The 26997-nt window shown below is 44.5% G+C and overlaps 2 protein-coding genes across 2 annotated transcripts; one reads left to right on the top strand and one right to left on the bottom strand.

Moving 5' to 3' along the window:
• Nucleotides 1-314: 314 nt before the first annotated feature.
• PCBD1 (pterin-4 alpha-carbinolamine dehydratase/dimerization cofactor of hepatocyte nuclear factor 1 alpha) lies at nucleotides 315-2060 on the top strand (the record flags this gene model as incomplete). The annotated part of the gene is made up of 4 exons (XM_009582797.1): nucleotides 315-362; nucleotides 831-962; nucleotides 1328-1408; nucleotides 1962-2060. Coding segments are annotated over 4 exons (360 nt in total), but the record flags the coding sequence as incomplete, so codon positions are not given.
• Nucleotides 2061-3476: 1416 nt separating this feature from the next.
• Nucleotides 3477-26909, bottom strand: SGPL1 (sphingosine-1-phosphate lyase 1). Its single transcript, XM_009582796.1, has 13 exons — nucleotides 26749-26909; nucleotides 24698-24765; nucleotides 22574-22721; nucleotides 20808-20887; nucleotides 19168-19296; nucleotides 12142-12230; nucleotides 10866-10971; nucleotides 10287-10385; nucleotides 9118-9267; nucleotides 8621-8859; nucleotides 7813-7959; nucleotides 6676-6796; nucleotides 3477-6577 (listed from the first exon to the last, which is right to left on the bottom strand). The coding sequence occupies exons 1-13, from the start codon at nucleotides 26879-26881 to the stop codon at nucleotides 6437-6439; spliced, it is 1650 nt and encodes a 549-aa protein (XP_009581091.1). The 5' UTR covers nucleotides 26882-26909; the 3' UTR covers nucleotides 3477-6436.
• Between the last annotated feature and the right edge of the window lie 88 nt (nucleotides 26910-26997).

Genomic DNA, 26997 nt, shown 5'->3' with positions numbered 1-26997 from the left:
AAGATACCCTGGCTCAGGTAGCCCCCATCCCCAAGAACTCCATTTTAGTTTCACCTTTGCCACTCCCCAAAGCCAAGAACTGCTGCTTTTTCCTCACACACCCCTCCCTTAAAAAACAAGTAACAGCAGCTCTGCCCAAAAGGGGAAGACAATGCTAAATCACGATCCCTCCCTCTGCCCTTTGTTACTCAGACAGAAACAGCCTCTTAAACTCCATCGTAACATAAGGGAGATTGAAAAGGAAAAGGAGCTGAACTCCAATTTAGTGTGACTCATCTCTCCGATTCACACCGCTTCTTTCTCCTCTAAAGCAGGCTGCCAGTGCAGATGACCTGCAAATAAAGCCCTCCCGCTTCCGGAAGGTACTTAGTGAACCTCAAAAGCAAGCCATTCTCAGTTCTAGAAGCCATCACAGAGTTTCAGGGTTGTTTTTTCCAGATAGCTATATGTAATGTATTTGGGAGCTTTAACCTCACACAGCCATCATTTCTTAGTACCTCAGGTTATAATGAATACATATATACACTGGTAAAGTGGTAGGGGTTGCAGGTCAGAGGACAAAAGTGACAAGCTGGACTTCACCTGACCTAGATACATGCAGGATGTACCCAGGGCGGGGAGCAGAGGACAGCATTGATATCCCCTGTCATCAGCACCCTCCAATTCAGATCCACACACACACACACTCTAACCCTCCCACCCAGTCTGCAGCTGCCCCACGGTCCCATAACTCCACGACCCATGGGATGCCTCATTGCTTTGAGCATCTGCTCCATCCTACCTCTGCCACGCTGATCTGCTCCTCTTCCCTTTCCTTTCTGCGGTGTCAGGCAGGAAAAGCCCACAGGCTGAGCGCGGAGGAGAGGGAGCAGCTGCTGCCAAACCTGAGAGCCGTGGGGTGGAACGAGGTGGAAGGCAGAGATGCCATCTTCAAAGAGTTTCACTTCAAGGACTTCAACCGGGTATGAGCATCGATGGTACAAAGTTTTACAACGCGGGAGACCTGGTTTGCAGAGCAGGGAGTCCCATCTGCAGGGCTCAGCCAATGAAGCCCCTCTGTGTTTCTCCTGAAATGTAATGGCTGAGCAAGATAACCTGCCCAAGACACCGAAGTGCTCAACCCAGCACATAGTTTGTCTGGGAAAAACTCCCCAAAAAGAGGAAAACCCATAGAAAACCCCAACAAAGATACAGAACGTCCCAGGCCTTGCATTTGGTTGGGTTACCTAGAAACACATGGTGCAAAATTAATAGTAATGGGGTGAAAAACAACATATCGCAGGGTAAGCAGCTCAGAGCTAACTTTTCTTCTTACTCCACTGGGCAGGCCTTTGGCTTCATGACCAGAGTGGCTCTACAGGCAGAAAAACTGGATCACCACCCCGAATGGTTCAATGTGTACAATAAGGTAAGAAAGAGGGATAGTGGGGGCAACCGGAGCTCTTCAGGGGAAAACATCCCTTTTGTGAAGCGTAGAACAGCAGCAGCAAGTGCTGTTCAGATCCGTGGGACCTCTTTCCTCAGATGCTATTCTCTTGGCATATCACAGACAGCCTATAGCTATCACCTACAGATCCTTTCCTCCCCCTTTTTTTTACCTGTCCAGCTGAGCAGTAGCTCTCTGTAGGCTGGCACCAGGGTCTCTTTTTAAAATCAGTATCAGAAGTAGCACCAAGGGGAAAACCTTCTAGAGAAAGACTGAGTTGAAAAGTGGGCACAGCTGGCTGCTATGACCAAGGCAGGGGTGGCAGTGACAGCTTGTGGCCAGGATGAGCTATAGGAAGGAGAAAACCAGACAAAATGCCAGACCACCTCTCCCACTCCAGGAAATTTTGCTAACAACTCTGGAGAAAGTAATAGTGCTACCTGCCTCATCAGATGCGAACTGTCTGCAGCACTGGGGGAAGCCCCTCCTGTTCTTTCTGCCAGCAACACTTGGTCTGTCTGTCTGTCTGGTTTAGGTTCACATCACCTTGAGCACCCATGAGTGTGGAGGCTTATCGGAGCGAGACATCAACTTGGCCAGCTTCATCGAGCAGGTTGCAGCTTCTCTCTCCTGACTAGAGAGAGACACATGAAGCCAAAAATCAACTCTGCCACTGCCACAACCCACATCTCGCCTGGATGGCTGCACCTAGAGCCTTCTCCCACTTCCAAGCTAGTTCCTGGATCCAGATTGCCTAATGCCATGCCAAACTCCCTGCCACAGCTCAGATGGATGGAGGCACCTCTTGGGCACCGTGCATATATCCATCTCTGATCTTGCCGCTTCCATTCTTAAACCCTTCGTTAGCTGTGTGCTACCAGCCCACAAACTGCTGAGCCTCTCGGGCTTTCAGCAGACGTGCCCTTTTACCAGGAGTCATGTTACACAATTGCACCAGTAAATCTTTCCAGAGCCTGGCCCCATCCAGCCACTGTGTTACTGCTTCTTACCTACTAGAACATGCTTTCTACCTAAAACATGGTACGTGAACCCTTTGGTTTCTCTATAACATACCAGCAACTGTGACGTGCAATTTGCTTATTACTGTAACCTCTCTCTAGCAGTATTATAAGCAGGCATGTGATCTCACCCCTATTGTAACCGGCCTTTAGTAGGATACCAACTGAAAATGTTTACAATAAAGGTCTTGGTTAACCTGATGTCAGTTTGGAAGGAGGCCTCACTGTCAAAATTACGCCAACAGGTTTTCCCAAGGCAGGTAGTGGCCTGACTGCTCTCAAGAAGGTGCTTCTGCCATGGAAACGCTTCTTGATGAAGCGATGCGGAGAAATGGCACGTGCCTTCGCAGGCCTGCGCCTCAAAGTGAGCGGGGTCTGAAAGAGAATGAGATTATCAAAGCCAGAGCAGATCAGATAAAAACTGCTTGTGCTAAAATCAGAAATGTACCATAGCCAAGGCACAAACACAGGGAAGGCACAACCAAAAGGCACGAAAGCAGCGCAAGCAACGGGCCAGGGGCTTCTTACGGTGGGATACCTCCCAAAAGAGGTTGTAGGTGGATTTGGTGGTGTAAGATCTTCACTCCAGTTACACAATGATCTCAGCATTCAGGGAGTCTGCAGCCAAATTGCTGCGTTTTCGGTACAACAGGAACAATTTGCTGTGAAACCAACAGTAGTTGCTTTCAGCAAAATAATCTGGGAGAAACACTACAAACACCCAATTCAGGTCTGTCTTTCTTTTTTTTTTTTTAACCCTTTAAAATTCTATAAAGCATTAAGAGAAAATCCATAGCTCTTAAATGACAATTTTCAGCATCCCTGAACATCACACGCAAGACGTAGCCACGGACACCATCTTCATCTTGACAGAATGAAAGAGCAGCCCTCAGGCAGAGTTAGTAAGATTCATAAACCATTCTCCTTGCCACAGACTAGGCTGTGCGTGAGCAAAGACTAAGAGCAATAGGTCCCCATTCATTCAAATGAGCATTGAAACAGAAAAATAAGAGTTCAATGAGCCTAGATAACTAAATGCACCGTTTTAATACAAACTAGGCCCATTTTCACCATCTCTTCAGCTATTTCAGCCTACAGTTTTACAGTGGCAAATTAGAGCAATACAGAATACTGCCATCAGATGAACTCATCCCATTTATTCATTAAAAAGTCAATGTGTATTTATTGGGCAAGATCTTATTGTGTTGTACGCAACCCTTCCGCTCCCCCCTCCCCCAAGTCATCAGAAAAGTGCAGATGAAATCCATGGCATGAAGACACACATCTCTTCTTGGTCCATCCCATTGGATATTCTTCAGTCTAGTACCTATGAGCACACACATCCCTTGGGAGTGCTTTGTACAAGCCACAAATTTAGTGTCTCACTTGGAAAACCTGACAGTCAGAAATCTCGCAGGAATTAATAGTCGCGAAGATCCCTCCAGGTCTAAAGTACCATCCAGTTTCAGATCATAATCCAGTCCATAAAATTCTTCTTTTTTGTCTTTTAAATAATTATACAGCCTGCTAATCGCACCATTTTCCTAAGACCATTTGGCATGATAAAGGAGATGCAGATTACATGTTAGATGACAAGGATGAATAAAGACTACACATCAGTAAATTACAGTGGCCTATTCCTGACCAGAAGATTACATTTACAGTACAGAACAAATATACATAAAATAATTAAACCCACAAATATTACTAGTAAGTGAAGCCCAGAATAGAATACATTGACTTACAAATAACATCTTCAAATACATCCAAAAATGTGAAATGGAGCACTGATCTGTTAGATCCATCTACTTCCTCGGAGGAAAACGCAACCACGGAAGAGGAAGGAGTTCTTCCTCTCCTTAACCCCACCCCAATCCATCCCCCCCTTCTTTTAAAGCAGAAACAAAAAGAGTACCTCCCTTTTTTGTTTTGTTTTTTTTTAAATCTCGGTTCAAAAGAGAACCATCACAGTAGCCAGACACTTAAGACTATCTCCAAAGTATGGCAAACTCAGAGATGCAGTAATGGTCACATTGGCAAGATGTTAACAGAATAAATAGGATCAACATAAATGCTGACTGCCAGAGCTGGTAACACCATCCAGAGACTATCAGGCAATTCAAATGCGGTGTTTTCAAAAGGGCTCAGAGACGTGCATAAAGTCATCAATTTAAGGTCAGATGGCCAAAATACTTTTGTCTCCTAGCACTGAGAATAAACCTGTTAAAAAGCAAGTATTCTTCTCACAATCACTGGGCCGAAGCCTGCACTGGTTTGTGCAGTGGCTGGTAAGTAACCTTCTCATTCGGTACAATTATTGTGCTAGTGTGTGCTTCAGCTGCATTAAGCCAGCGAGGGTCAGCTTAGATCTAACAAGCCCATTACAGCAGGGAGACAGATGCCTTCAGATGCCCTGCACAAGACTCTGCAGACGTGGCACAAAGTCTTCTCCCAAGTGTTGAACTCTGCCCGGGAAACTCTCGGTAGCATGCAAAAAGCTGAGAGGAAACACATGGGAAAGCCCTGCAGGAGTGACTCCACTGCTGTTAAATAATTCAAGAGATTCTAGCTTGTCCTTGAGGCCACAACTGCCTCACAAGTTGCACTGGGAAAACTCTCTCACCATAAAAACAGCGGAGAAAATAGGAAGGGTGAGCCATACGCTCAAGGCTTGAACACCTCCGACTTGCTGCATCCTATCATCTACCTCTCAGAGCTATACCAGCATCTTTGTAATACTGTAAAGGGACTTGGCTCAATACAACTACTATTCTACCTTACAGGCAAGCGTACTTTCTCTGAGGCCAGTCTGCCTTTGAGGTTTTTTTTTCAGTATAGTACCATAAGGAAACGACCGTAGCAAATGCTGCAGTCAACAGCTGAACCCTCAAACCCTCCCTGGCATCCCACAAAAACAAGCCAGAGAAGCGTCAAGGCACAATGGTGAATGCCCTTTTGAGAATGTGCCTTAAAAGAATCAGTGCAAAGAGCAGAGATCACTACTATTACAAAAGTCACCTTTTTATACTAAAAGATCATGGTAAAAAAGGTCAGCTTTGGCGCCATCCGTTTGCACGTGAAGTCCCTAGCCTTGACACACGCCAGGGCCTGACCGACTCTACTACAGCATTGTGAGATAGTGCAAAACCTTCAAGTTATGAACAGCGGCATCACTGTTTTGCACGTCCCTCCAGAATTGTGCAAGGTACAACAAGCACTCTAGGTGGTAAATGCATGTCTTCTAGAAGAGGCAGGGAAGCAAACCAGTTACTATGTACCTAGGATTTTCAGTACCATCCAGTTCCTCTCCCTGCACCACCCGCTTGGTTTCTATTTCTGCTGTTATTCAAACCAAGATATTCCAGAAAAGGATTTTGTGTTGGGTTTTTCCCCCTCAGCAGATATTGATTGCAGTCTCACTGAGATCTCCAGAGGGGGTTTCAAAAAGAGTACGTGACCATCTTTCCTTTGCCAATTTATCGGCTCTGCATTACACAGATATAAGGCTCCCAGCGCAGTCTGTTAAATGCGGTAGCTTGGAGGGATACTCAAAAGAAAACAAAATATTCAATTTATTTTCTACCTTCAACTTCTGGGAAGATCGAAGCTTTGGAACACAACATGAGAACTCAAATCTAACACTTGGCTGGACACCACCTGAATACCAGGTCTGAGGAAAAGAAACAGCAAGGAATGAAGTGACACACAGAATACCTGAGGAATTTGGAGTTGTGGAATGGACATTCAATTCACCATCAATAGTCATGATGAAAATAGGCAGGGGGAAGGGAAGAAAAGCCCTAAAACTAAAGTTGGGCATGAAAACAATGCAGATTTCAGAACAGACTAAGGCGGGGAAGGAAGTTTTTGAGATCAAGCTGCCATCAGACCTGCAATTGTAGGAACAAAGGCTTACTGCAATCTCTTCCCCTAGGAAACCTTTAGAACCACCCCAGTGCTAGTTGGCAAGGCACCGATTGTTGTACTACAGTCAGTGGTGGCCAGGAGAGCCGTTCATGTGCTTTTCACTGCAAGGAACATCCGTGCTGTAGAGGCCGTCCAAGTACGCCTGAGAAATCTCCGCTACCAAGCTCCTGTCTGGGACGGACTGGGCCATTCCATAGATGGCTCCCTAAGCAGAGAAGAGCAGGTCGTTATGTAGGATCATTAATGCCATCAGAGAAACACACTCACCCCAAACACACCCTCACTATATGCTGGCCTCCTTACCATGCCTGTGGTCTTGGCGTTGAGGTCCTTCATGATCTCCTCAATGCTGTCTTTGACATCTTTCAGGAACTGTTCAGCAACACCGGACTTTGTATGCAACTGCGTAATGCAGAGATGAATGCTGGGCAGGCAGGGGAGAAGGGAGAGATTAACCATCTCAAGCATGTACAGCTTCCCATTTTCTGAGCCACCGACAGCAATTTAGTCCTTCCCTGGCCAGTGACAACCGTGTATCTCCTTAAAACAGCATTTCAGCAGTATAATGGGAGAAGACAATGCACTCCCTTCCAATTAAACGTAATTCCTGCAAAATACTTGCTAGAACCAAGCCGCGGAGAGTTCAGCTGTTCTTTTGCAAAATGGCAACTCCTCCTTCCTTCCTGACTTCACCGTACACAGTTAAAGGCCTGTCATTTTCTCACCTCATTCCAGGTACCGCTGGTGAAAAAAATGCAGCTGCCTGCAAGCACAGTCATCCTTGCCATCATTTCCCTCCCCTTCCTCTCCAGCTTAGATAAGCCATTAGCCACCATAGCGTGGAAGTTAGCATCCACCAGAAGGAACAGGGCTACTCGCACCTCTGAGCTGTTGCTTCAGGCTCTCTAGACTTTGCTTCAAGCTATCTGCAATTCCAAAGTTTTTTCAGTGCAGCTACATTTGAGAGCATTTGCCCCTTTTACCCACAGAAAAACATCAACCACCCACTCAAGGAAACTCTGACAAACATTCATTTTATACCAGGCTGGAAATGATCAGCCCTTCACTGTTCTTTCAATAACCTTCATCTTCAGTGGGCAGCAAGATACAAAAATAACAACCCTCAGTTAACTAACGTGAGATAAAGCCCTGGCTATTTATATTTTTCTGCTTGTATTAGACAGAGGTAAATAGAAAGGGAGCCTCAGATATGTCCTCTGCCAGGCTCATTAAAATTACTATTGTCTTATCCTCGCTGCAGTAACTGCTATATATCAGCAATTACAAAAGTAATGCCTTCTCTGCAGAGCAAAAGTCTACATACCATTTATCAGATACAGACAACATTACTCAGCAAATCAAGAGAGCTAAGTGGCCTGAAGACGACCACCTTGCATACCCTGGCTACGCACATCACTCCACTGGTCTCCATAAACTCACCTTGATGGGAACTGCAGGACATTTAAGTTCCATCCTTTTGCAGCTAAGAAATTAGATAATCGATAAATGTCAAACGTGTCTGAACCGATGGAGAGGACAGACACCTCAGGTTTCCCAAAAATGAAGATGCTGTCAATTTTTCTCAACCTTAAAAAGAAAAAGGAGAAAAGAAGTGACTGACCAGGGTTACAGGGGCCAGACATTCTGTCCCTCTATCTAGAGCCTTAAAGGAAAAGCTATAGAAGAAAACAGATGACAGCACATCCCTACCAAAAAAAAAAAAAAAAAAAATCACACAACCAGCCCAGGCCGTTGGGACTTGCAAGAGGACTCAGGTCATTAGAGGCCCTAAAGTCAAGTACACTCAGGAAGAAATGGAAAAAAGGGAGGACAGAAAGGCAAGGGAAGACAGAGCAGCACAGATGATCAGCTTATCAGCTCACATAGCAACACAAGCATCCCAACAAGAGAGAGTATAACCCTTCTTTCATCATCTTCAGTGAGCCCTTCCAGATTCCCCCTCAGCCATGGCTGAGGCAGAAGAAACTCTCGAAGCAAAGTCAGCTAAATAAAGATGCCTGCACCCTTCCCCTCTGTGCCTCTCAGCTATCTGGCACAGGGCAGCAACCTGGGCATAAACAAAGCATCTTCTCCCATAACTGCCCGGTGGATCCCCACCCAGCAGTAACATGCTATAGGTTCTCCCTGGGGGGAAAAAGAAGGTCGCAAGAGAAACAAAAGCAGTTTGGGAGGAGGAGTCCAGAACGGGGTTAAAGAGTGTGAGCAAAACATTAAGGCACACACATACTCTGATTCGAGGAAACGAGCCGTTTTAATGATCCTCTTCGTAGCCTCAACGTAGCCCGACTCCCCTATGTGCATCAGAGTTGCCCAGCACGCGGCTATGATTCCACCAGGCCTGGAGCCTGCCACGGAGGGGGAGGCGTATATGCCCCCTTGCCAGTCAGGTGCTATAAAGAACTGGTAGCTCCTGTACTTCTTGTCGCTGTACAGCACCACTGAGGAGCCCTTGGGAGCGTAGCCATACTGCAAGGGGCACAGAAAGCATTAAAAAGCAGCAGGAGGGCACAGGAACACATTCAAGCACTCACTGCATGCCGTCACCAAGATCCCACTTGCCCATACTTCGGCGCATTGCACAAAGCATCTGGATAGGGCAGCCCTTACCCCTGCACTTCAGCACTCCTCCACATCACAGAGCAGAAATGCCTGAAGGCAGCGATGGCATCGGGAATTGCTCCCTAAAAATGAAAGCGTTGGAAAACCTTTCTCCCCGCTTCTTACCTTGTGGGTATCAGCAGAAATGCTGGTCACACCTTTTACGCGGAAGTCAAATGGACGCTTTAGAGGGAACCCTGCTTTGTCCATGAAAGCAATAAGAAAACCACCCAGGCAGGCGTCGACGTGGAAGGGGATTTTGTACTTCACCGCAAGCTGTGTGTGAACAAGAGATTCTGGTGAGTAACATGCAATCAGGCAAGAAAACGATATTGTCGGGGCACCCAAACTCCAGTCACCAAAAACTACTCTGCATTTCACCATTAAATGTTTCCTGGACCCTTCTGGAACATCATGTCACTGTCAAGCCGTTGAGAATAGGATATCTGGAAGTGCTGGCTACTCGTGGGATGCTTTCTCCTGCCTTCCACACATTTGAAGATTGCTAGCAAGAGGAAAAACAACACTGCATTTTGGCAGTTTGCTGTATTTGCCAAAGAGCTGTGACAACGTGGTCTGAAAGGAGTATCCGCAATAAAGTGTAAGAGCGTGATCCAAATGAAAAGAAGGTCGGAAGTCTTGGCTAGTTACGTACAAAATAAATAACTGGAGCACAGAGAGAAAAATCAAGAGGTGTGTTTGAAAAATAAGATCCCAGCCCTTTGACTCGTACTCCCTCCACACACTCCTCCAACTTCCTCCAAGCCTTTTTACCAGGTGGACTATTTTGCTGTTATTTCCTCTCAGATATCAAAGAACGCCTTTCTGGTTGGTCTCACAGTGGGTGCAGCAGAGCTCAAAGTCACGTACACAACCATACCTTCAGTTACAGCAGAAGTTTATGGCACGGACTTGAGAGTTCAGAGACAAAGCACATGCAGAAGGCTTGCCACTTTGCCTTGCTGTGACACACTGCATGCTCCAGCTCAAGTCCAAAATCCAGCCCCACGCAAACAGCTTTATGACAATGCCCAGAGGTACTTCTGGTATTTAAAACCCACCAGCAGTTACAGAGTGCAAGAGAACAGTCCCATTTTCCTCCTCACTTCCAAACTGTGTTGTACATACCCTGCTGTTGGTTAATACCCAATTCAAGGACAGTAATACCCTCCCAACCAGTTTGCTCCTCCCACCAAATTCACTGGTTGGCATCCTGGAACCCCTCTGCTCTTCTTGTACAGAAGGACATGCTGGTTTTATTGCTACAGCACCCAGAAGTCCCGGGGGCACCCTACCTCTGCCACCTCTTCAATCGGGTCCATAATTCCATGCGGGAACTGGGGAGCAGAACAAACCAGCATGGCTGTGTTCTTCGAGATAGCTCTCCTCATTGCCTGAAGATTTAAAGAGAGAAGATGCTCACATTCCATTTACCTAGTGCCACCCTGCCAAAAAAAATAAAGAGTGAAAAATGCAGCACCTAGTCTTAAAAACCAACACACAAAAGCCTACAGAAAGCAAAGCAATGAGCTACAAGCATCAGTAGACATCAACTGAGTAATTTAACTCATCCACTCGGAAATACTAGAACACTTTTGTTCGCCCTCACCTGAAATCTGGGGCTATTTCTGAAATACATAAATTATTTGATTCTAAATGAATCACACAGGAAAAAGGAACGGTTTACATCCAATTATTTCAAACAAAACCTTATCTGCAGTGACAGGCACTTACTCCTGCCATTTTTCCTTATTTCCAGGAAGCATTCATCCCTCTCTATCTACTGACTTGGCACCCGGATAGGTAGATTTCTTGCTATATGCTGTACAATGCTAATTTCCCCACAGAGAGTACTGTGCTGCCTAAAGCGATACCTGAACATCCACTTCCATAGCCTTGGTCAATGGTATGTGAATCAACTTCAGTCCAAAGTAGTGTGCTGCCTTGTCAAATGCTGCGTGAGCACTCACCGGAACCAACCTAGAAAAGTAACAGATTGCATATGTTAACCCAGGCAGTACCTAAGCCTTACCTTGAACAGGAGGGGAAAGAGCAAAAAAATTCAACTTGCAGATATTTGTGTGACAGACAGGTCACAAACAGGCCAATTGCATGTTTCAACTAGCCAAAAATCATACAGACCAAATAAAGTTGGGGAAAATACTCTCTGGGACAGAAGAGAGGCCATGTGCTGTTCTGAACTAAAATGATGGACACTAGATCTTGAACAACCCAGAGAAAACCTACTGAAGTAATTCTATTCCACTGCATGGTCTTCTGTGACCCAGGAACCAGAATTCCCAAGAAAGCTAATTTCTTGTCATATCAAACGATACTGTACCATCTCCTACCAACCACCCTCCCTGAGAGGGGCATATGAGACGATACAAAAAGGAAAGAGCAGCATAAATATACCAAAAGAACGTAACATCTGCTGTCTCCCATCTTGAATGGCAATGGCTGAACAGCTTTAATTAACCTTGTTTTCTGAGGCATCATATCTTTATCTGGGCCTTTAATAGCATGCAAAAATGTTAGAGAGGGAAGAAAAGAACGGCAGGAATTCAGCAGAAGATGAACATCACAGTGTGTCATCTCTCTTTATGTTTTCCCCTCGTAAGCAATTAACCAGAGAAATATTTTTGATGCACCATCTAGAAAAAAGCAGCACATTAGAGAGAGCAAATCCTCTATTAGCAGTGTAACGATTAGCACAATTCCTCATTTCAGCTCCAACCAGCCCCGACTTTAGTCCCAGAGTTTTCAGGCTAAACCCTCTTTGATCTGAATAAATCAAAACCCTTAAACTCTTCAAAGGGCCTGACAATCTCTGCTTGAGAGGGGCCCAAAGCAGATATAAGCAGGTTCTGTCTAGAGAAGCATGCAGGTATTGCCAAAAACATCTGCACAGCATAACTACCACAGCCCCCCATCAGCACCATGCCCCCCAGGCTGCTTAAAGGTTTCTGTGCTGCTGCACCGCTTTTTTCGACCCAGGTTTCTCTCCTTCAGACACAGATGGACAAGGAGGAGGTGGTAACGAGCTATGAAATGAAGGAATATTGGGATCCAGCAGCCACCTCCACTTAGAGGAACAGCAAGTCCCACAGGCTTCCAAAGCAAAAACCAAGCCATGGAAGTATTGCTCACATTTCTGGTTGTTTGATGCCCCTCTCGTAAGCCAGGTCTCGGTACGCCTTGCAGGCCATCAGAATGCTCTCAGTCCCCCCAGATGTCATCTGTTGTGAAGAAAAGAAGTAAACAAGAAAAACAACTGCTTACGTGGATGTTGCAGAAAAGAAAAGCAAAAAAGGGACGCTGCCACAGCATCTCTGCCCAGAGATGCTTCAGAGGCAAGAGATGTACAGGAAAACTCAGGTTTCAAGGGCAGCAGAAGCCACTGAACAGCTCCAGGTAGCTTTCTGACATTCAGCTTGAAAGTGCACATTTAAATGTTGACAAAAATTTTTCAACTCAAAAGCCTGACAAGAGGGGACCATACTGCACAGTCAATAGCCGGCAAACATGACCGCACCTCGTGAAAATACTAGTACATACTTAGCTCTTGATTACCCGGGGATTGTTTATCTGGATTACAGATTAATTACGCCACGCATACGGAAACAACAAAGTTGATTCTGTATTAAGTCAACTGAAGTCCAGCAGGGTTTATTAGGCCTGGAGCAGCGCCATACCGAGGCATGGAGCCAGCTCAGTGTTGGCACCGCTTCTGAGCTACAAAACCTTCCCAGAACCTGGAACACTGCAGAGAGCAGAGCTCTCTCCCACCTTCTCTCTGCAGAGGCCAGCCTAGGTCTGGTCAACAGCAGGCCAGAGCTTGTAAGTCCTCAAGGACCCAAGAAATTTTATACCAGGAGGAATTTCTGCATTACTCTCCCCAGCAAGTCCCTCGGTATCCACACCACCCACTACCCGTGCTGTCCCAGCCCTCTTTACCCTGACCATAGGAGAACAAGGAGGTTTGCATCAGGAGGTGGAAGAGAGGAAGGTACAGGCACAAGCTGTTCAATCAGGTTTACTATTGCATACCACAACTCAAGAGCTGTTGCAAATAAATAAGTGAAACTACAGGGAGAAATTCCTCAAGTGGGAGGACTGTCTCTTGTCGGCCAGCCTTTATGAGTTCTGACATGCAGGGGACAGAAAAGCGTGTGGGCACAAACCTTCCAAAGTAAAATTTTAACCTAGTAAAATGTGAGGCTGGTCTTTGAAGCAGCCTGCAGGACTGACTGACTGCTAAGCTAGGTGAGCCAGCATGAGGACGGGGGGTACGTGGGACAGGTATACAGAAGTGCAGGTCAAAGAGAGGAACCAAAAGCTACTTATAGTGCTTATGGAGGACTAATTTTGATCCTCAGTCCAACTGCAACTTCCCCTTTTAATCTCTTCCCCAAAAAAATAAACATAAAAAGGATGAAATCACATTTGCATGCCTTATGACATCTGCTAGTCTGGGTTTTCTTTTGTTTTTTTTCCCAGCTGACACAGCTGCAAAACCCCAAAATGCAAAGAAGAAGTGTGACTGCGTGACAATGACTAAACATTAAGTACAGAGATAAGGAACAAAGTTCACAGGCACATAAAACAGCCTGCTGCATTTGTTCCTAACATGATCCAAGCTAGCAGCAGCTGCTGCCATAGGCAGTGTGGAAGTGACTGTCACACCACAGACAATTTCTGCTTTTTCGGTAGTTTGTAAATCAACAGCTGCCACAGATAAACCCTAACAGAGCCTCACACTGGATAAGGAAATCATTGCATTTATTGTGAAGCAAATACGTGGTAGCAGGAACACAATGTCCTAAGTGTTTTATGGGCTGCGTCATTTACTCCTCAACCCTTCTTATGAAAAGATCTGTGAAGTCAGCTATTACCTTTGGGAAAAAAAAACAGCTGGTATAACACTGATTGCCTTGCTACTGCCGGGTGGGAGAAGAGGAATGGGATTATTGCATACTTGTAACACTGCTTACAACATTGCTTACCATATTGCAATGATTGTGAAAACTTTGCTAGGCATGATTCGGGGATCTTGGGATTCACATTACTGAACACCAGATGCTTCGTGCCACCAGGCCTGCTCCTTGTTGAGCAAGCAGTCCCTACCTCTACTCTCATCTAGGTAACCTGCTCTTCAAAGAGCAGCCTCTGTACAGTCTTATTCCCGTCTCGATCTTTCCACCAAAGCACCAACATCTTGCCCTTATATATGACAAACCTTCCTTCAAACTCTGGCTTATCACTCGCATGCAAATGCTGAGCCACACGCAGTTTCGGGGAGGTCAGAGTCAATGCTTTTCGGCAGTTGGTCAGATGCAGGTTAAGGAACGGCATCCAGGACGGATCCTCCTCCCAAGCGCCAAGACTGGCACGCAGATGACCACACAGAAAGCTTGTTCAGGCAGCTGAAAGTCCACCCAAAAAGCTGAATTTCAGCGAGATCAGCTTCCTAAATCAGCCCACAGCCGGCACATCAGTACCAACGTGAGTGTAAGCCACGGAGATGTGCCAGAGCAGCTTGATCTACAGCAGCACCTTTAGCGTGGCACAGCTACAACAGCAAAAACCGTTTTGGTCCACGCAGTTTATACCTGCAGAGGGAGTCTGCTTCTTTGCAGGAGGCTTTGTCAGCTTAGCTATCAACAGCAAACTCGTTCTGCTATAGCCAGGGCTTGAATCACTGTCACAGGATACAACTTCCCCACCGCCTGCGGCACGCCGGCAGCTGGCCAACACGCAGTGATTCAGCACCCGCCAATGGCTCGCACAAATATTTTCTTCTCTCCTCTAAATGAAAGTGCACAGACTCAAGCAATGCCATGGGGAAAAGGGGCTGGAAACAGGCATTGTTTTAAACAGCTTTCCAACCCTGCGCTATCTTCAAAAGCCAGGCAAAGTGTGTGCAAAAAGGCAAGCAAACAGACTTTTTTGTTCTTGATTTATTTATTATTTTCCAAATGGGAGAGGAGAAAGCACAGGGAAAAAATATCCCCCCTGCTTTCTAAACACGGTATATCCCTTCCATTGCTCCCTCCTTCCAAATCATTAAAACAGCAATAAGAGGTACAGTCCCTATTCTGGGATTTCTTTGGCCATGCCACTTGCATGTCACAGTCAAACTGTCAGACATAGAAGAACCACTTTGGTTCATGGTCTTTAAAGTTTAGCTTGCATTTTCACCTTAGGAAACACGTCCATTCAGACCCTGGAGACAAAGCTGACCAAAAGTTTCCCTGAGCTGAACTACCCCATGAATAAGAAAGCAAACTACAATTTATTTCTAAAGTAGCATTAGAGTAAAAATACACCACAATCCACTGCATGGTCATAACGTAGCGGCAGACTCACATAAAACCCCTGTAAACCTGCAGGTTGTAAATTCCACTAGTTGTCTCTCTCAAGGTGACCCGCTCACCACTACAGATAAAACCTGACAGATCCGCAGCATTTAAGCCCCTCCCCAAGACACATCACTCACATTTCACTTTTAAAAGTCCTACTTCAAATGTGCAGCCAGCACTACAAAAAAGTTTGGAAGCCCCAGAATTTGGGAGGAAGAGACAAGATGGTTTCTACAGGAGGCTTAGGTTTGCGTCTACTAATTTTGCCTCCTCTCTCCTGTCCTCAGCTGCAGAAAGTGCAAAGAATTATTCATAGAGAGACTGACACCAAATACACATGCACACCCCCACGCAATTTTCCCCTGCACTTCAAAGCTGCAGTTTAAAGTTCGAACAACTACTAAAAAAAAAAAATCATTGAAGCTTGCATAAAAGTGGTGATTTCTCCCCAAATTAGAGGGGAAATCCACAGAGCCAGCACTGCAAAACAAAGCACCTTGTGAACAGGAACACATGCACACATCAGACAAGAACAAACTCCTCCCATTCCTCCTATGTGTGCTGAGCTTAATTAGTCCTTCCAAATCATTGTAAGAATGTGATTAGAATCTCCTGGGAGCCAAAAATCACCAACTCCTGTCTCTTTGCTCTTGCATAACACGATTAAAAGTAAGAACAAAAGGAGTAATTAGTGAGAAATAGGAAGCATCCGTCCACTGCTGAAAATGATTACTTTTAAAAACTGCTTAAAAACCTAGAACATCTCTCGGTCCAATTTAAGGCAAAAAGCATGCCTGCACACCCCCCCACCACAAGGGCATTGTTAGTGTTTTTATGCCCGTGTTTAAACTAAGGAGAATTATAGCCCCCATGTCTCAAATAAAGGCAACATCTATAAATAATCCAAGCTGCTCATCTGATTTAACATTCAGAAATCTAAAAAGACATGTTTCATTTTAGCATTTATTAAGCACACCAAAAACCTTCAAAGAGGAACCAGGGGACTGCTCTCCAGAGATCCTGCTTAGGAAGATGTCCACCTGACACAGGGCAGGACCATGCAGGGATCCCCAGGCTGCTGGAAGCCCTGGGAACAGCACAAATGTGTCACTGTGCCGCTTTTCCCAGACTGAGCAGCAGAGTATTAGCCCCAAAAAGCACTGTTCTGCAACGTGTCGTGGAAATCAGAGCACAAAGGAAGTGAATTTGCCTCACTGAGAAGCACAGACAGAAACTTTTGATGTTTTCCACATAGCATAGCCACAGATACACCAACAAGCTCCATCTGCCTTCAGGGACCATCACCAGGCACCAACAAAATTGGACAAGCAGTCCCAGCTGCTTAAATCAGGTTAGCAAATCCAGCAGACAGGGACCTGGCAGTAAGACACATTGCTTCTTGGAGACAGCTGTGATGAAATTCAGGGGAAAAAAAAAAAAAAAAAAAACACATTTGTTTTAGTTTAGAACACTGCAAAAGTTGAATCGGGTAAACCAGAAGCCTTCTCAGTAGAAAAAGCTAGCAGCACCTCCTGAACAGATCAATTTAAAGATAAAGACAACTCACAGCATCGCACCCTCCCTGTTTTAGCCATCTCTGTTTTACAGCCTCAGCGGTTACTGAAGCGTAACTGCAGCAGTCTGAGCGACCAGCTACAGCAGGGCCTTCCAGAGACAGAAACCATAGCATCGGTTTGAAAAAATGCTCTTTTAAAATTACTTCGTTACTGTCCAAACCTCCAGAAATAATTCTGAAATGTTAATTCTGTTTTGGGGAGAAGAAAATAAGAGAAGTCTTTGAGCCCAACTACTTAAAGAGCATGGGACCTCCATGTATCCACCCACACCTCTCCATCAATGATTAGCAGCTCTGGACACTCTTCACAGTCAGGAAGGGCAACGTGGGAGGAAGACAAAAAGTCCACTGGAGAGACTCATCTGGACAAGATAATTACAGGGATGCAATTAATCTTATGTTTCCGGCCAATCAACTTTTCAATCCTCCCTCTCACCCTGCAAATTTGACTGTTCAACCAGCTAGAACGTAACTCCACAGCAGGTTGCATGCTTCTGCTGTGGCTTTGCAGCACAATCCTCAGAAGGGAGGGGAAGAAGAAAGGAGCAGAGGAAAAAGCGGGATTCCCCAGAGAGCATCTGTGGAGGTCTCACGTTGGCCGTGATCACTGTCTGATTGTTTTGGAGCAGTTTTTTACCCGCTCTGAACCTCTCCTCTTAGGCAATTCTACTTTCAAATTTCAGTGAAAGAGCACACAGGGCCAAGGTTGACACTTTTACAACACAACCTTTACGTAACAAAAACTGAACACACGCGTTGCAGGCTTCAGCAAGCAAAGTTCTCCAAGCACATGGTAAGTGTCACAGGGCTACCTGACTGTTTTATCAATTGACATCTCAACTGTTGATAAAGATGAGTTTCAACAGCTTTAGATCCAGCCTTTTCCCCGCTCCAGGCATAATCTCACCAGTGTTCTCAGCACTGCAAACCAGGAAGGAGATAAGGTGAAGTTAAATGCTTTCTACAAGCATGTTCCTCCTCTAAACTTGAAGGTGCACAAGGAATACAGTCCCAAGACAACAAGTCAGGTCACAGGGTGCAGCCTCCTGCTATCAAAAGCAATCACGCCTTATACTCCCAGACACTGCACAGTCAAGTTTCATCTTCAATCCAGTTGGAGCCTGGTCCCAACTACACCTACTATAAGGCTACTCCAGTACTTACCTCCTTAACACAACCAAGCCTCCAACTGTCAGACTAAGCCCATTCAAGGCCAGTTCACCTCATAAGCTCTTGTGTCAACACCGCCTCTTCCCATATTGATCTTCAGCCGTTGCTGGCCTTCTCCCTCCCTAGGATATTTACAGACAGCAATCACCTCACTCCCAGTCTCTGAAAAATCTCATCTGGATTCTTCTCACAAATGGAACTACTTCCTCACAAGTTATTAAGCAGCCTGTTTGTATCACAGCTGCACCTGACCACCATGCTAGGAGATAAGACCTCACTGTCCCACGCACCACGTAAACAGGGCGAGAATTTGGCCTAAGTAATTCAGGATCCTTACCAAAAAGGTAAAGCAAGAGACGAGCATAAAAAAAAAAACCATGGCTCATTTTTATAACAATAATTCACCATGCAAGTTCACAACTTTTGCTCTTTGACCAACTTTGAAATCATCAATTTAAGGACACACACCTGGCCTCTTGCTAGGAACTCTATCAAGGCTTTAAAACTGGTTTCCACCCTAGCACACTGGAAGGCCACATAAGCCTGGAAAGACAGCTTTCCAGCTGGACAAACAACAATACGTGCCATGTCTGCTTGATCACCAATACTTCAAGCAGCTCGTTGGTGACCAGCCAGCCAGCCGGTCTTGTCCTCAATCTTAGCATTCTGGCAGGCTCACAGATTTCCAGTTCAGAGATTAAAACTGAGGGGAGCTACTCAAAGTGACACTGCTCTGTTCACCATCCCCCACCGGCAACCAGCCAGGCTACATTACACTGGTTCACTTTTCCAACTGCCATCAAGCCTGTATCATTTAAGAGTGTGGAAAAAAAAGCTGAAGTAAATGGTCTTGTCTAAAGAACTACTTCCCTGAGTTAAACTGTCTCTCAGAAAGCTTCACCAAGAGCAGCAATTAGCAACCGTCTTTTGTACAGCTATGTTGGCATGGCTTATACCAGAGTAAGCGTGACCTCAGCCTCAGCTGGATAGCAGAAGGTGCATTTACACTTAAATCAAAGTCAGAAATATCAAAAATGTTCATGGGACACTTGAAGACTGGCTACTTACAGCACCGCAAGAGTTGGGGCCCCCGTTGAAGAGCGTACAGGCAATCCTCACTACTTCTGCTTCCATCTTCCTCAAACCAGGGAATATATCTGGATGGAGAGGATTACTCCAGGCAAACTCTTCATACACCTTCAGAAAACAAAGACAGAAAGTTAGCCTTGCAGATGAAGCACTGAATTATCAGTGCAGATTTGGGAACTCGCTATACACACTGTATAAGCAAATTGGCTGCATTTAGCCCTAGACAATACTGCAGATCTCCTTGGACTTAACTCCTGCTGCAAATAAATATCACAAGCGGGGAAGCTACAGCTGAGGGGGAAAAAATAACTCACTTGTTCTTCTAGGGCATTCTGGCCTCTGGAGTGATTCTATAACATTGCAATATTTCTTTTTGGAAAGACAGGTTGAATCATTTAGCTATTTTTAAAAAAGAACACAATATGCACCCTATGATTGCTTTACACAAAGCAGGCCAAAAAACTTACTTTGCAGAACTAGTTTTCAAGTTTACTATTAAAGGGGAATTCTGAAGCAGCTAGAAAAGCACAACTGCCCACCCACACCGCAACAAAACTGGCCATGGAAACCAGTATTTCATGCTTGTTTTGCAACTGCGGGCTCACAGGATAAGGCTGGAACAGGCCAGTTTCAACCTCCTGCAGTCAAGATCAAAAAACAACTGCAGGGATGTAAAAAGAAATAAAGCAGAAAACCCAGCGAACAAACAGCACAAACAGAGGGAACATTTCCACAACACTCAATCCAAGCTGAGGCCCCTCTAGAAAGGCTGCTCTGAGCTTTATGTTTCCCCAGAGGTGGCAAAGAAAATGTCAACGAGCAGAAGAAAACACCAATAGTAACCACCAAACAGAGCTCATTACAGCTGTTATAAAGCTGTTCCCAGGAGCAAGAAGGCTAGACTTTCCTTTCTAGCAAAAAACCTCTTGAAGTAGATATATTCGAAAACAGACCTTTGGGCTGTTTAGGTTATTTTCCAACCTTCTCAAAGGGAAAAGTTCCTGAGTAAGTAAACAGACCTAACAAAGACACCACTGAAGCATGCCAATGCTCCATTGTTGTAAGATTTGGATGGCCAAAAAACACTTTACAAACTTCTTTTTTGCTTAAACCAAGAAGAATTCAGTTTTGCTCAGTGAAGCTGTTCCAGTCCAAAGTCCCACAGCCTCCCAGTAACAGGACAGCCAAGGATGCTTTCACTCCAGCCTGCAGCAAAGGCACATCTGTCAGGGGGCTTGCTGAAGCTGATCAATGGCAATTTCGTGCCTCCCACCATTCCCTGAATTAGAAGGTCAGTACCAGTTTCCAGTTCACTTGTAACCAGCTTCTAACTTCCTTACTCAAAACAACATCTCATCTGATTGGATCCTAGTTACCTCTACACGGTGTTTTCGCAGGGACAGTCACTTGGTCAGCTTTACACTGCCCAAATTCTTTGCTAACAATTCCCCTTCCACCTACATTTACCCCAGGCTCTGTCTTCATAGTTGGGCAGCCTTAGTTTCAGATCTTCCCTATTTATTTTGAAAAATGTTGGAACAGTGTTGAGGTATTTCTGGTCACCCTGAAGATGCTAAGGGTATCTACAAAGATGCAAAGTTAGACTGCTTGCACTTCACCTTCACTAGCAGACAGGTGAGTTTCTCTTCACCACTGTACACAGTCCCAGAGACTTTCCCATCCTGCCAACGCACGTCTCCTGAAAGAGAAGGAAGAGCACACTGCTTGCAAACACAGCCATTCTCAGAAAGCATGTAGAAGTGCACATAGAAGTCCTCCCACCAGTTCTGCAGATGAGGATTCAGCTTTTGACATTTCACTGATGACGAACAAGTACGATTTTTGTGCCACAGAGATAGCTGTGTGCAACGCTAAGCCTCTGGCATCGCGTATCCCATGAACTTAGCAAACTGCAAATAAATGATGACTAAAGAGTCAGCACATAAACAACATCTAGCTGCAGCAAGCAGTTATATTAATATGTAATCCACTTAATCCCCACTCAGTCTCCCCAAACTGCTGTCCAACCAACTGAACTCTAAAGTGGCTAAAGTTAAAGCCACTTTCAAAGAGCACCCATCACCACTGTAAGCTGAGAAGAGACAGAAAGGCCAAGCTTGTATTGCTAAAGCCTACAGTGCCGGGTGCCTCAATTAAATTTCACCTAAAACAATATGCCGCTGAAGCTTTAACAACTGAGAGCGGGTGGATGGAACAGCATCAGCAGCACACCCTATTGAAAAGGGTTTCAACCCACTACCTGACATGATGGTACTTAACCAAGTAACCTTCTGCCTCCAAACACCCCAGCAGTGTATTTCCACTTGTTTGGTTATTTGCTCCCTCTCCTAACGGTTAGCCTCCTTCATAAAACTCAATGGCATCAGCTTCACAGGCATATATAAGGTGAACATAGTCACAATCCAACCCTCATTTCCAAGCAACTTTCAAAGGGGAGTGCATGTGCGTGGGAAGGAGGGGGCCACAGGAAAAGAAAAAGGAAAAGAAGAACCCGGTGAAGGAAGGAAATAATCATTTGAGGGAAAAGACAGACAGAAGCTACACAAGCAATACATAAAAGTAGAAAAGAAGGAAGCTGTTATAGGATACTCGACTGCGAAACCGCTTCTGAATTTGGAGTAGATGCACTGTTCTAGCAGAAAATTCAAGGCAATTCTCAAATTTGGGATAGGAGCAGGGCAGTCATATCTACTCTGGACAGCCAGTCACCCAAATTTGCTCATTACGAGTAATAGGTACATGAATCAGGGTGGAGGTATTTACACGAGTGAGGCAACTTAATTTAAGTTTCAGACACTGCTTATGTGGACTCAAGCAGGAGAAGAACATCATGACTTTGCCTTCCTTAAACGGCATTTTCAAGGTGACTTTGATTAAGAGAGACAGCCTTGGAAATTCCCTAAAAATCCTGCTTGGAAGTTGTTTTTTTGGGGTGGTTTTTTTTGTTTTGGTTGGGTTTTTTTTTTTTTTATTGTGAGTATTCCCTGGGGCTTCACAGAAAACACATTTCTGGTTAAAGTCAAACATCAAGGCAACTGCTCAGAAATGCAATCAAAAATGCATTCAGATAATTTCCTCCATATTTCTCTTCTCCTCAGCTCTCCCACCATCAGTCTAGAACTCCTGGGGAAGGAACAGAATTTTACTGTAAATACCCAAATACAGCATTAGAAGTCATGAATACTGATCTTAGTCACTTCCAGAAGGAAAACAGACAAAAATTTGCAAGCAAGGAACATCAGGGATGAAATATTTACGATGAAACTATGAGCAGGAGTCATTAGATCTCATTTAAGAGAGTAAGTCTAATGTTGGGTCTAAGAAACAGACCCATCTCTGATGCAGTACAGACTCACATTCATACCTTTTGAGCTGTACTCTTTCATCTTCTCCAGTACTTCAGGCTGGCTCATGCCTTGTTCCGGCAGCGCTTTGATATAATCCTTTTCATCTTTCAGGAAGGATAAACTGGAAGTGACATCATTCAAGGCTTCATCAATCTTCTTTTGAATCTAAAAAGAAAGGAAAATCCTATCAACAATGGCGCTGGCCATATTATAAATAATTGTTGAGTGCATGCAAGATTGAACTCACTAGCTATGTCCCATACTATTGAGAAGAATAGATAGGAACTGTTTCAGCTCTATGACCAAAAAGCATAGCAAGAGTTGACAGCCACACAAGCTCAACTCTTCCTTCCTACCAACCTCTCCCTCCAAAAACAAGCTGCCTGGAATGGTGAACTGGTATGCACTAGTCTCTAAACCACACTGGGAATTGCCTATGGGAATGCTAGCTGGCACAGCCCAGAATTGTGCCAAGTAACCGCTGTGGGTGATTGCAGAGTGGCACTTGGGCCACCGCTTGGCTGCGTTTCATTTAACAGCACAGACACCACCACCACAACGTTCAGACAGACTACATTCTTTACTGGGTACTGATGAGCAGTGGGAACTTTGAGCCCCTTCCTTAATGCTTGAGAAAACAAAGCTCAAAGCAAAAGTACTGCATTTTTATCCACCGAACCTTTTTAAGTCACAGTTTTTAATTTGCAGAAGTCTTCAGATGCATTCTATTTTGTACCTTGTCTCCTCTGCCATCACACACACAGTTTAGAAACTCATGAAAATAGAGAGAAACAACGAAGAAATCTCCACCACAGGTACAGGTAAGAGATTTCTTTCCTCCCACCCACACCTTACATTCAGGAGGCCCAGACTTCTTCTTATAACACATTCCAAAGTACAGACTCTTCTTCCAGGCAACTCAGGTGCTGGGATATCATCAGCTTTAAAGACTTTTGGACATTGGAATGCCTCAAAGTCAAGGCCTCCTGTAAGTAACTGATAGGTTATCAGGTATCAGCCTACCAAAGAGCAGAAACAGTACACAGATAGGACAGACCAGTGGTCCTCTGGCACAGGAGAGCTTAACAGCCCTAGCCCCGAGAAGATACGTCTGGACAAAATAGGGATTGTATACAAGGGGCCCGGAAGGTGTCCTTTTCTAACAGGCAGACAACAAATATAAGCAAAAGAGAACAAGTCATTAATTCATCTCATCAAAGGCTACTCAAGTCAGAAGGTGAAAGCCAGGGCACTTAACATGACATAAAGAGGGGATGCTAGTCCCTTCCAGAGAAACTTGAGAACCACTTCCATGTCCATGGCAAAAGGAGAAAGTTCCTCTTTGCTACTTTCATTTGACAAAATTGCCTATAACAGACCTGACCCCCCGAATCAATGTGTAAATCTGCCAACACATCAACAGAAAGAAGGGCAATTATCAAGTGTGATACCACCATTTACTAGGTAAAATAAACCAAGCTGTGCATTTCTCAATCATTAAGTCGTTAACGTGCTAAAACATGCTGACATTTGTAGTTTCAAGTTTTTATGCAAAAAAAACCCCCGTCTCCCAAACATTAAAGTTTGTCTCATTTTAATGATTACACAAACTTCTGATATCTTTGTGCTGTAATGCTAACTATTGCTAATAGGTATCTGAGCTCTAAACTAATCATGGCCAGTCATCTGATCAAAAAAAATTATCTCTCCATGTTGCACAACAAACACCTGGCTATGTCACACTTGCTCAAGAATAAGACATTGTTTTAGAAGAACAACTCAAGTTCAATCCTGTCCCCTTCTTCCATAAATAAAACTATTTTCTTAAACGTTACTGGAAAATTCTGTAATTACTGGAAAATTCTGTAACTCCATTTACTGATTCTTGGTTTTTAGAAAAAAAAAAAAAGGCAGCACCCCCATTTTAAGAGAGTGATACTATGACAAAAAGACTAGGTAGAAATTATAACTTTCATTAAACAAGGTGGCAGCAGAAGACCTTCCAGACCTATACCCTTGGATCGTTATGATCACAGTAACATGACAGCAAAGATGCACAGAACTGTAAGGTCTCAGAGAGCACTATGCAGGCTGACACAAGGACCTGGCATAATATTAAGAAAAGTTGTTCAAATACTCACTATAGCCCCGATAAACGGCATTTTTCTCAGTAGTTTAAAGAACTGTTTTTTAATTCGGGATGTTAAACCTGAAAGACAGAAGTCAGAAATTAACCTAATGTGACTCAAGAAACAAAAAAAATGTTTATCAGAGCACAATACTTCCAATACAGCCCATGACACAGGCTCAGTATTTCTGATGCAGGCCAAAATAACACAGTGACCAAGGGGACATGGTGAGACAGATTAGAGTATTAAAGAGCAAGGTTCAGAAACAGACCAGGCTACAGAAACATCTGGCTTGCAGAACAGTAGCCATCTATGGGAATCAATAATTTGACTCGTTTTCTTACTTATATGGGAATTTGCACCCACATGTGGAATTTTACAGAGAAGAGAGGGACTCTAGGATTTGCTAAAGGCAAGGTCTCCAGCAAAAAAGGAAAATACTTCTTGAAATTATTTTCTGCGTCTTCAAACCAGACTAGTACTGTAACATGAAAACACTCAGCAGCGTGAAACAGGCTCCCAGACCAAAGGAGGAAATAACAGTTCAGCCGTAACGTGACAAGGATTCACCCGGTGTCTGGCCATCCGATATAGGAAACGCGTGATGCAACAGGAGGCGACTCAGGTGAAGGGGACAGACAGAAGGAAGAGCAGAAATGCCACCACAGTCCAAATACTGAAATGAGAGAAGCCACTGATGACAAACACCGGAAAACTCCCAGGGTAGCTCTAAAGGCAGGAATGAAAGCAGGATGACACAGATGCTTTATAGCCACCAAAAATGCCTTTTGAGTCTTACAGGCATTTCAATTGAGCACCAGCAGTTACAGGACACTTACACCAAGAAATAACTAAACAACTTTAAAAATCAACCATTTTAGGACTTTGCAATTTTATCTACATTTTCCCTGCCACTTCATATATATTTCACTTCATATACATTTTGAAAAGCTACAGAAGGAGAGTAATTGCAGTTTAGCACATTCTGTAGCAAATACTCATTAACACTCTGACAATAACATTTCTATTGCACATTTCAGTGCACACACTGTTTCATTAATAACTTCCACAGTGAGAAAAGACTGCCTTCAGACAGTCTAATCAGATCAATTCAGACAATCTAATCAGATCTTATAACAGCTAGTCAATACTTCAAAAAAAAAATACTGTGCAACAGTACAAATACTAGCCAAGAAGCTCACATAACCCCGTATTGAGCAAAAGCTTCATACCATTTTGTTCCTTCCATAGACATTCCCACTATTCAGCTACTCCCGTCTTTAAAAAGAAAAAAGGCTGGTTGAGGAACAGAGAGGCACAGAAGTAAACATCAAGTTAAAAACTCAGCTATTTTTAACAAAGTGCCGCTGGAGTGTAACCCTAAGGCCTGCGGGAACTACAAAGCACCATGTTCTCCTCTGAGGGCAAGGTAGTTATCTCTGACCATCACACAGCCAGAGAAAACTGCAGGTTCATCGAAAGAGATCTCACTGAAGAGCTGTCAAGATCAGAAACTGCTCAAAACAGGAAGATGCTCCGGAAAAACAATAAAAAAAAAAATCCACACAATACCGCATGCAATTATCTTGAACTTCCCGAGGATGAAACATGCCTCCAACACCGAATCAAAACCACATCTCCTCCCCCAGCAGGAAGGGAAACAATCAAGAGCAAGAGTTATCCAGACACTTTTCACCAGTGACTAAGTTCACAAGAACGCAGCTCTCAGATAAATTTCCCCAGGTTTTGAGCAAGAGGAGAGTGTTGTGACAAGTAAATGGTTTAGCCAAAAGCAAAAAGGAGACGAGAGGAAGGGAAGGAGATGCGGGCACATTCCAGGCTGGCCTACCGCACCCTCTGAAGGAATGGAGGTGTTTCACTGATCAGACAGGCCTTGACCTTAATTTGGAAGAGGGTTTTGTTAATACCAGTTGAGAACAGAAGGCCTGTTTTAATCAGTGTTTGGCCTTGTTTCATCCTTTTTCCCTCCACTACTTAGGAGCAACCCTGTCCCCCCTCCCTTCCCCCCAAAGATAAGAAAATCCCCCATTTCAAATACTTACTCTCGGACTGGAAGAGGAAGCCATGCAGCCATACACTTAGAAGCGTAGAAGAAAACGTCAACCCAACCAGCTGCCAGGGTTCAAGTCCATCGCACTGGGCATTCACAAAGCTCGTTGCTTTCTCCCAATACATCTGGAGGATTTCCTTGTAGGGAATAATGGCATCCTGCACAAAAGAAAACGAGACTGGTATTGAGATCGGTTCAAATGCACACAAATAGGGCATCAAAAAGTCTGAGTCTATTGGCT

Source organism: Fulmarus glacialis, unplaced genomic scaffold (assembly GCF_000690835.1).
Source record: "Fulmarus glacialis isolate BGI_N327 unplaced genomic scaffold, ASM69083v1 scaffold5498, whole genome shotgun sequence".
Taxonomy (NCBI): domain Eukaryota; kingdom Metazoa; phylum Chordata; class Aves; order Procellariiformes; family Procellariidae; genus Fulmarus; species Fulmarus glacialis.
The sequence above is the reverse complement of the archived record's forward strand: the minus strand, read 5'-3'. Positions and strand labels throughout refer to the sequence as shown.